Below are 9995 nucleotides of genomic sequence, written 5' to 3' on the forward strand. Positions count from 1 at the left end.
TAATATCAACAGGTGCTCTTTCATAGGAGTTAATGACGAGTCCTCCAATCATATAATATGTTTCTTATTATCAGTATCAATTCATGTAGCTATATCAAAGCACTTTCCATTTCGAGAATAGCTTAAAGTTACTACAAAAAATTGTTGTTTATTTGGACGCGGAGAGTGCACTGGTCGGTAGCGCTTTAACAAACAACATGGCGGACACGGCGCAGCGGTTGGTCTCTTCCCACCGTTCGGGTCACAATTTCCCTAGTATTCCTCCAAAGCCGAATAAAGGATCGATTTCGTACCCGAGGTGAGATACTTTCTTATATGAATATAATATGTGATGTTGCCACTTAACTCGACATCCTCAAATCAAGCCTGCGAGTGAACTTTAAGGAAGTCCTTGGAAAAGTTCAATCCTAAAATGAAAACCCGTTGTCCGGAACGAGTTTGCGGATTCGCTTCATTATTTCATATTCACACTGAAAAGCTCAATTGATACTATATCTCAAAACCGATAATCCATTTTAACAGGTCGGTGCTAGCAGCTCCATTGACAGCTTTGAAGGGTGTCCTAGTTGATGGAAGAGAACAAGCTCCTGTAAGTATCTCTAACTTTTCAAAATGATTTTTATATTACTGTTGCTTGAGTACTTATAATTTATTTGTAGCATCCACAGACACCAAGATGCCGAATTCGAAAAATGGTGGGATTTAGTAATAGATGGAGATTACCTCAATCACTTGGCAGTGATTTACTTGGTTCTTCTCAAGCTATCAGGGCAATAAAAAGTTCTTATAATGGAACCATGATACATTTGATATCGGGTAATAGGATTAAGTCTCGAAAAAAGCCTGATTTGTATCAAGCTCAAATTTTTAAGTATCAAAATTCTTTTATGAAGCTGAAAGTCCAAAGATGTCTATGAACATTGATATAGCGCAGCCATATACATTCAGAGTGAATGATGATAAGCCTTTTATTAACAAGACAAGCCAGGAAACTAGACATCTACACACTGCTCCACCATCAATGCAAAGGTCTGTATATCTCATGTTGTAGATGTGTTGTGAGACATATGTGTTAACCATGTTTTTATCGTGCCAATCCATACAAAAGAGATAGAACGATACATAAAGACTTGAAGAACACTAGGAAATGACATACAAAAAAAGATTTGAACGAAAAACATAAAACTTACAAATTTATAATTCATTCCATCTCAATTTATTTCTAGAGGTCATGCTCCAATCAAGACATTCATTCCATCCTATGCTCGTCCAGCCACTCCCCTAGACATATTTTTGTATCATTCGAAGGCAGGTAACAACAGCAGCGCTCCAGGTATAGTTAAAGCAGTATGGGTTAGAGACCGATAGAGATATTGATGAAGTAAAATGGATAATATTCATCATCTATTTCATAGATGTGCTGTTGCGATGTCTTAAGATGAACTGGGAACTGCACCGACCAGTCGTCCAAAAATCTGAAGCGCTATCTAGACTTCTTCGTACGGCTTCTTCAGCTAAAATGCGTAAATATACTAAAGACAACTCGACTAGCGAAACCCTGGATAGATTTGTCAGGAAAAGTCGGTATTACGACAGTAATGGAGGGCATGATGTAAATGAAACAAGTGTTCCAGAGAATGTTGAAGATACTCTCGTTGATAAAGATGAAGCGATTAAGTCTTATAATCCGACTAAATCGAGTCATGTTGCTGTTATTAAGCTTAAGATTACTGATCCAAAAATTACAAAACAAGGTACTTTATTTCACGCTCGAGTAATTTGATATACTGGAGATTTTTTTATTCATATGTAATTTGGTTATTTGATAGCTCTTGCTGTTGCTCTTGGTAACCTGTATCATGAAGAGGTTGATGTAGAAGATAGCGATGTTGCCGGTGTTCTTGCTGCTGCCCATGCTTTAAAATTCAAGGCACTATCAGAGGGGTATTTAGTTGATTCACATGTTGACTTGGAATATATATCAACATAAAAACCTCTCAAACCCTTTAACAAATTAGAATAAATTCAATTGTTTAATATTTATTTTTTAGCTGTGTATCTTTGATGCTGAAGACAATCAATGTGTCTACTGTTTGTTCTTATCACCAAACTGCTGTTAAGGTAAATACTGATGAATTGTCCCAAACTGAAATGTTGTGAGCACTTAGTTCTAAACATGAATTGATAAAGTTTTAAAATTTTTTCAGTATGGTGAAGAAAACCTGATTGTTGCATGTGAACGTTGGTTGGAATTAAACCTTGTACCAAAAGTGAGCAATTGAAATATGTGTTGCAATGCATAAAAGCAAAATTTCACAAATCTCTGATATTAGGTTACAAGTCAAGTTTTACTTAATTTAAGTTTGCATATTTCTTATATATCCAGTTGTCTACTCAGATCTACTTGCGGCAATTGCCTTACAGTTTATTACAGAAAGTATTGAATTCCTCGCGGTGAGTTGTTTTAGAAACAAACATATATGTAATCATTTGTTTGATTCAGTTGGCTACTGATTATTACATTAATCCTAACATCCACAGTAATTTGTATATCAATCTGCGGAAATCATATATATTACAGGCTGTTTACGTATAATGAGTACTGTCTTTACAAGATGCTAACATTTTGGCTGTTTCTACATTTGAATCCTGATCTGCAACTAATGCCTTCAACAACTACAGTTAAAACTTACTTCAACTGGTAAATTGATTCTCAACTTATGGTATGTACGTTGGATCATTTTCTGAACGTTCATGTTTGTTATCTTTACTTCCAGTTTGCCAAAGTCATCGTCATTTTTGGAGCATGAAGTAGGTCAATATTATGCCCCCCTGTTCGCTGCTCTTCGGCTTCATGGTGTACTTGACAGTAGGTTTCCTATTTTAAGCTATATCAATGCACATATAAATTCATGTACTTGAAATGTTATGCTTGTAATTTCCAGCGACCAGTATTCATGATATCAAACAAATGAATATTCTACCTCAGTCAGTGGTCGTTAACACATTGATGAAACATTATTATGCCGTAAGTTTTTTTCTATCATTCATATGTATTTACTGTTATGAAACAAAATGTGCAACCTGTTAATCATTTCTTGATCAGTTACAAGGTGGTGGGGACATGTCTCTGATGAGTAACTTCAATTATGCCGCAGTACGCTATGGATTCATTTTAGAAGAAGTAAGTTTCCTTTTCACTTCTGTCAATTGAGAATGTTATCTCGGTAATGAGAATGAATATAGTTACTGGTGCAATCTGTTGTATTTTAGGAGCCACATTACGTGTCAGAGATTTTTTCTATACATGGATTTCATTTTGAACTAAGGGCAGCCCAAAAGACAGAAGAAAACGGTTATGAGTTCTATATGCAAGTAAGAAGCAATGAAATCAACTAACGCTGGTTGGGCATGTAGAGTTACTAAAATTCTATATTTCGCTTTTTAGCGTTTAAAACCTAATGATCCATTGTTATCATTCCGAGAATGCGAACGCCATACATTCTCACTTCGTCCAGATCGTGATGTCAGATACTGTATCACAGTTCAAACATTCAACAAGGGCAATCATCAATGGTTTTCAACTGGTGCGTTATGTCAGAAATTTGGCTTGACGAACAAAACAAACTGCAGTGAAGTAAGTTGAACAATTACCCGCATGAAATACCTTGTCTCATTTTCTTAATCACTATGGTACGGGTATTTGTTTCAGGTTTTGAGTGTATCAGCCCTCGAAGCACCACTTCATGTGACATTTAGCTTACTGTTTCCACCATCATAAAGAAATGAAAGATTACTTCATAATCACCTAATGGTTGAGTCTTTGACTGTGATTTAATTTCTTCATAGAATAGCCTTTTAAAGCTCTCTGATATTGCTAACACCAATGATCAAGTTAATCAAGAGAATCTGAGTTCACGGTGTGACATCATTGAAAAAGTATTTGTGCATTGCATTGTAAATGTTGCTGTTATTAGTTTGCAGTTCATGTTGTATGGTGTATGTGTTGTGATTTCATTTGATTATGTTACTTCTCCTTAAATGAGATTATGAAAAGAAAATTGATATTGTGTGCCTTTTACTACTTCCACAAACTGCTAAATCGCTCCTGAAGACAATCATGACATAGAAAATTCAAAACTTCTGTAATTTGAACAAACAGGAAATCTTTATTTGTAAAAACTATACACGTAAGCATTGTACATGAAATTAATAAGCATGTTAGTAAATTAGTAAACCTAATGTTGAAAGACATTTCTATAATTGCATGAAAGCATTGTATTATTTCCTACTTCTAATAATCCTACATGAATCAGGTTTGTGCGAAATATTGGGACTAAAGCTGATTGAATCTCTTGTATATTTATTTTGCCAAACTGTGTGTCATTTTGCAGTGTTGTGTTTTTATAATAGATATATACTTTATTCTGTTATGAATCTTTATTGGTATTGAAGTAATGTTTGAGTAACAAATTGCTGTGATAATGTTTGCATTTTATAAGGATTTGAATCCGGATTAAATATGTTTATATTGATTATATTATATATGATGATGTGTTGTTATACATTGAGGGTTGGATTGTAAATCGAATCGGAATTTCCATTTTCAATTTCATTTTACAGGTCGTATTACGTGAGATTATATTTGTTCATATGAAAGGGTTGTTCCCACATTTCAGAACGTCGGATAGATTGAGATAATCCCGCGTGGGAACTGGCTTAACGTAATAGGCTTTTAAATAGAAAAGAGGAATTAGCAGATGGGAAATATAATACTGGTTTACATGGTATACTGGTAGTATGTACGTGAACTAAACTATCATGGATCGTCTTCTTGAATACAAATTCCTAGTCAAGTCTAGACAAAGACCTAAATCTAAAAATATTTGTAATTTTGGCTCAGGTTAATTGTATGAAGATAACACAAAACAACATAGTAATTAATGACGTCAGTGATTTATGTGTTTGGTGAGAGAAGGCATCGTTGCACACATCTGTATCGCAAAAACAGTTATCAACTCTTCCTTGTACGCCAATATCTCCGTAACAATGGTTGGGGTACGACTTCTTTTCGGGTAACTCTCCACAACCACGTCTGAAGGTAGTGTGATTTTCTGAAGAAAAAGACATAATTGAACAGAGATGCATGTACTACAATGTATACGTGTAAAAACATTCCCCTCGCTGCAGGCATTTACCGTTCCAGAATTTTTTCCCATTCTCGTACGTATAAATAGCACTTTTGTCTTTGAAGCACAACTGGTTTGGTAGACAAGTGATATTTTGGATCCCGAATAGTCTCGCATCTTCTTCCTCGCGGGCAGAATAATCTCGAATATATTTATCAGAACATGGATCGATGCCTGCTTCTTTGAAAATCTTAAGATCTGTGCTACATGAGATGCATGTTAGTACCGGTACCGTCGTCGGCGATACAGCTAAAGTGTCTACAATCGATAACGAGAAAATTTACGAGGAAATTCTCAAATTACACCCTAATCAATTCTTTGCGTAGATTTTTTGCCCATGGTTATCAAGACAGTAAAATGATATGCAACGTGAAACTTGCTACTTCCAATATTTTCTACCGATTGCTGGTACAGATCGAAACAACCAAATTCAAACATCAATTAATAGACTTGTTAAGTTATATGAAATACAAAGATTTTATTGTTATTACATATTTTAAGTCGTACAAATCAATACGCCGTCGCGCGGCACAAAACACGACATTTACATCCCGATTTATAGTTTGTACCGTATATTACCAGTTTATAGTTAGTTTTGTTTTAGAACCTTACCTCGTGTTAGAGAAAATGAAGCGATCACGGTGATGAAAATGAAAATTACTGGATTCCCCATATTCACCATCTTTGCTTTATCGTTTTACGGCACGTACCAGAGTATATACGTCACGTACTGGTACTACCACCGCGCGAGCCTTCCGTTTACACTACATTCCATTGCAATTGCTGCATCTATTTTCTCGCATCGGATCTGATCGCACGTGATCAATAGTTTTACCCATTAAAAATCAACCATCGTTAATCCAGGGATTTAATTGATTGTGTTAAAAGGTTCTAATCTAAAGATCTCCCGATAGTTCGCGTCGACAAAGTAAACGACTTATACGACACTCGAAAGCATAACCCGCCGTGCAGTCTTCAACGGCCGGAATTTCCCAACAACAACATCGGTACCAGGCTGCCTAGCCTGACACTGCGATTGGAGACACTAGTTGCCGGGGTAGTTTTCGGCGCATGAGAGAGCAACAACTGACTGGTTACAATCAGTTGCTCGAACGCGTCGATGTGAGCTAGCTTACGACTGGTTAGCGTCCATCTATCTCCAGTTCGAGCCAGTTGTGCCCATGTTCTACTGAGCGAAGTTGCGGTAATCAGTTGCTATCCGTCGATGTGGGCGCTCCATAATCAAAAACACATGGTTGCAACTGACTAAAACAAAACAATTTGTCACATGATTCGAGATGCCCTGAGAATATTTGCTAGATTACACATCTCAGTTGCTGTCGAATGTGCGCTATGGACCTAGCGACCGGCATGAGCCACGCAGTTGCTGGTTTTCATTAAATTTTCGATATGAGCGGGGTACTCGCTCACTAGCAACTAGTTGTCTCCAGTCGCTTTGTCGGTGTATGCTTAGCCAGGACCCAGTCGATCAGCCGGACGTGATCACTCATGGATAGCCATCCAGATCACGTGGGCGGGAGTCCCGGCCTGCGGCTGGAAAAGTAGCAAATTCGACCCGCCGGGCGCGTGATTAAAACTTACATGATACTGCAGTAGGCTTTGGGCGGACAGGGCACATAGACCGCGCTGGTGGAACAGCCTGAGTTCCGCAAGTGGCCCCGGGCCCGGCCGATTTAGGGAATTGTCAAGTAATTTGAAAAAAGATATAGCCCACACATTCCGACAATCAGAATTCAGCAAAATAACAGATCTTCGGCGGGGACGGGATTCAGGACCCGCCACGACTATCGAGCAGAGGCATGGTGCCCGGCCCATGCCGATATACGTAGCTATAATCCCAAATACATCCACCTTTCGGGGATCTAGATATCTTTATCGTTTTTTATTGCTTACTTAAACAACAGGATTGCTTTATGATGACAGCTATCGGGAGATAAAGCTAGTCAGCAGCCATAATGTATCAATAAGTCATTCTAAATTGTGCGGGGTGTGACAAGTTGGCCCGAAGTCAGCCAATCACTGTGTGTCACATAAATGAATAAATATAATAATATACCCCTGTTTTTAGTCTATATCTTACACCTGACGATGATCTCTAGGCTGAGATCGATATATATATATATATATATATATATATATATATATATATATATATATATATATATATATATATATATATATATATATATATATATATATATATATATATATATATATATATATATATATATATATATATATATATATATATATATATATATATATATATATATATATATATATATATATATATATATATATATATATATATATCTTAGGTTGTTCGAATAAATAAAGTCTTGGTTTTAAAATTATTCTGGGGCCGCCGTGCCAGCCACTCTCGGGTTTTGGCCACCGAGACACTGGAGGCGAGCCGATTAAGCAAAGGTATCTCATTACTGGCTCCGAGTCCAGGTTGGGATGGATTGTCATGTGGGAGGGGGGGGGGCATTTGATCGATCAACCCAGCACTATGGCACTGGCCCGGTCGCGTCTCGACCGGCCGTTCAGTTTAATTCTGCTAGGGGACCGTACGGTGCTGCCACCAAGCTCGGAGATGCACTAGATTCAATGAAGTTTTATTGTATCATAGAAGAAATGATAAATAGTCCCAACCAATTAGCCAATGTATGATTTACAAAAAGAGTTATGTTACAATTAAGCACAATCAATTCCTTCATCCAAACATACAGAAACTATTTATAAACCGTTTATGTTTGTTTCTTCTGAAGCAGAAACCAAACTTTTATTGAATTGAATTGATTCTAAACTGGCCTTCTAAATTATTTCCGGCCGACATTCGTCTAATTTCTCCAGTACGTAGGTTACGAAAAAAATATCGAAGGAAGGTTAGAAATTATTTAAAAAACTCACATGATTTACATTTACTTTTATAAATAACATATATTGGATATCGGATACTAATCCTGATACTGGCTGGGTCGGGAGATTCGAGCCTACACGATTTGATTTCTAATCTATTTATTTCATTTTCAGGATGGCTGATGATAAATTTGTAGACAATAAACCAGATCCAAGAGTTAGATATCCTCTGACAGTTTTATATTGTGGTGGTATGTATGAATTTATCTGGCCTTGTAGTATTGTTTGTGAATCATGTTTGGAAAGGTTACATTTATTTTTACGAATTTTATTCTGTATTTTAGAATGTTCAATGCCCATTGAGGTAAGAAAGGATGCATAAATAAAACATCCCATTATTGGTCTATTTGGAAGGGCAGTTGTTCTTTGCATGACTCTATTTGTATTTGAATCATTAGCCTTAGGCTTGGAGTTCATAGTTGAGACTGACTGAATATATCTGATACTATTGCATTTCTTGAAACTTAACAGTATTCAAATATAATCATTCTGATATAGAATTTTCAATCTTGGCTTCGTTATTGTGGGATTTCTCTCGTTATCATCATACACGGATATTGTATCTTCTCGTCTTAACAGTATTGTGAATACAGCGCTAATTATGAAGAATGCAAGAAGTGGTTAGCCGAGAACCTCCCTGCTGAATTTGAAAAGTTATCTGCATTATGTGAGTGTATATACTAAAAAGCTTTTGAATCAATCATTTGGCTTTATAGTCCAGTTACAATAAATTCTCTATTGTTAGATGATGATAAAGCAACTGATGAAACTGAAGGAGAGAAGAAGAAACGTCAAACTAGAGGTGGGAAAGGCGTGAATAAATCTAAGAAAAAAGTTGCTGCCCCACAGAAGATCTGTTTGTTCCGAACATCAAGGGCGAAGAAAAAATGGACCACAGTAATAACTGGATTATCTTCAAATGGTGATTGTAAAACTTTTTATCATTGCTTGGAGTACCACAATCAATCGCAAAGTTGTAGCTAATGACATTGTCTATGATTGTGGTGAGTTTTAAGGACATTAGTTATTCTATATGGTCACCAGGGGCGTTGAATAGTAGAATAACTTAGTATTTCCTTATTAGATTGGTACCTAGGCATATTTTGTTACCATGATCAATTTCCAAAGTTGTAATTTAAGACATGTCCTATTATTGTGGTAACGAGGCATATTTTGTTATCACAATCGATTACAAAATCGTAGCTGCTGACATGTTCTGTGATTGTAGTGAGTTTCAAGGTCATTGGCTTTTGTATATGGTCACCGGGGGGCGTTGAAATTGTTAGATTGTTGAGCATTGGAAACCACTTCCCAAGTGGGCATGGTGTCCCAGGACCCCTAGTTGCCAAAAATTTCTGGTTTATTTATTTAGTGTTTAAGGTCCACAATAGATATGGTAGATGCTTCCATTCTTTTTGGTTGCTTCTCCATGAGGTAGGTTCAAATTATTTCACAATCTAATTTCTTTTTTTTTCTTCTTCCAGAAATAGATATAAAGAAGGCCAGTAAAAAGTTTGCTCAAAAATTCAGTTGCGGTTCATCTGTGACTGGAGACGATGAGATTGTTATACAGGGATATTTCAAAGATGACCTTTGGGATTATGTGATTGAAGAATTCAAAGTATGAATTAGAGAAAAATATTTACATGTAGTACTTTTTAAGAAGTCAAGGCTCATAGCTAAGTTAATTCAACTATCTTTTTTTCAGATTGATGAGGATAATATGGATGATTTAGGAGACAAATCTAAATGATAATCTATGTAAATTACACATGTCTCAAATAATTTGAAAAAAATTGTTATTTATGCACCAGTATTCCCATGTGTTGATTCATACATTATCAGGATTTCATAAGCAACATC

The 9995-nt window shown here is 36.3% G+C and overlaps 3 protein-coding genes across 6 annotated transcripts; 2 read left to right on the forward strand and 1 right to left on the reverse strand.

Annotated features, from left to right (window-relative positions):
* The first annotated feature begins 194 nt into the window (after positions 1–194).
* Positions 195–4198, forward strand: LOC141898690 (BTB/POZ domain-containing protein 16-like). The gene is made up of 17 exons (XM_074784731.1): positions 195–298; positions 523–589; positions 660–816; positions 894–1029; positions 1227–1333; positions 1416–1754; positions 1830–1944; positions 2052–2121; positions 2208–2270; positions 2387–2454; positions 2582–2701; positions 2778–2869; positions 2946–3028; positions 3107–3184; positions 3274–3375; positions 3449–3637; positions 3713–4198. Exons 1-17 carry the CDS (start codon positions 198–200, stop codon positions 3779–3781), a joined length of 1956 nt encoding a protein of 651 aa, XP_074640832.1. The 5' UTR covers positions 195–197; the 3' UTR covers positions 3782–4198.
* A 330-nt stretch (positions 4199–4528) lies between these two features.
* Positions 4529–5887, reverse strand: LOC141898691 (uncharacterized). The gene is made up of 3 exons (XM_074784732.1): positions 5802–5887; positions 5199–5447; positions 4529–5114 (listed from the first exon to the last, which is right to left on the reverse strand). Exons 1-3 carry the CDS (start codon positions 5869–5871, stop codon positions 4900–4902), a joined length of 534 nt encoding a protein of 177 aa, XP_074640833.1. The 5' UTR covers positions 5872–5887; the 3' UTR covers positions 4529–4899.
* A 1945-nt stretch (positions 5888–7832) lies between these two features.
* LOC141899914 (density-regulated protein homolog) lies at positions 7833–9946 on the forward strand. 4 transcript variants are annotated; one of them, XM_074786534.1, is made up of 7 exons: positions 7833–7877; positions 8247–8323; positions 8417–8436; positions 8712–8799; positions 8878–9054; positions 9623–9753; positions 9841–9946. In XM_074786534.1, coding segments are annotated over exons 1-7 (540 nt in total). In that variant the 5' UTR covers positions 7833–7875; the 3' UTR covers positions 9886–9946. The 4 variants fall into 4 exon arrangements, with proteins under 4 accessions (XP_074642635.1, XP_074642632.1, XP_074642634.1 ...); XM_074786531.1 differs by having other exon boundaries at positions 7847–7877; positions 9617–9753; XM_074786533.1 differs by lacking the exon at positions 7833–7877 and adding an exon at positions 8008–8065 and having other exon boundaries at positions 9617–9753.
* The last annotated feature ends 49 nt before the right edge of the window (positions 9947–9995 follow it).

Source organism: Tubulanus polymorphus, chromosome 2 (genome assembly GCF_964204645.1).
Source record: "Tubulanus polymorphus chromosome 2, tnTubPoly1.2, whole genome shotgun sequence".
Lineage (NCBI taxonomy): Eukaryota > Metazoa > Nemertea > Palaeonemertea > Tubulaniformes > Tubulanidae > Tubulanus > Tubulanus polymorphus.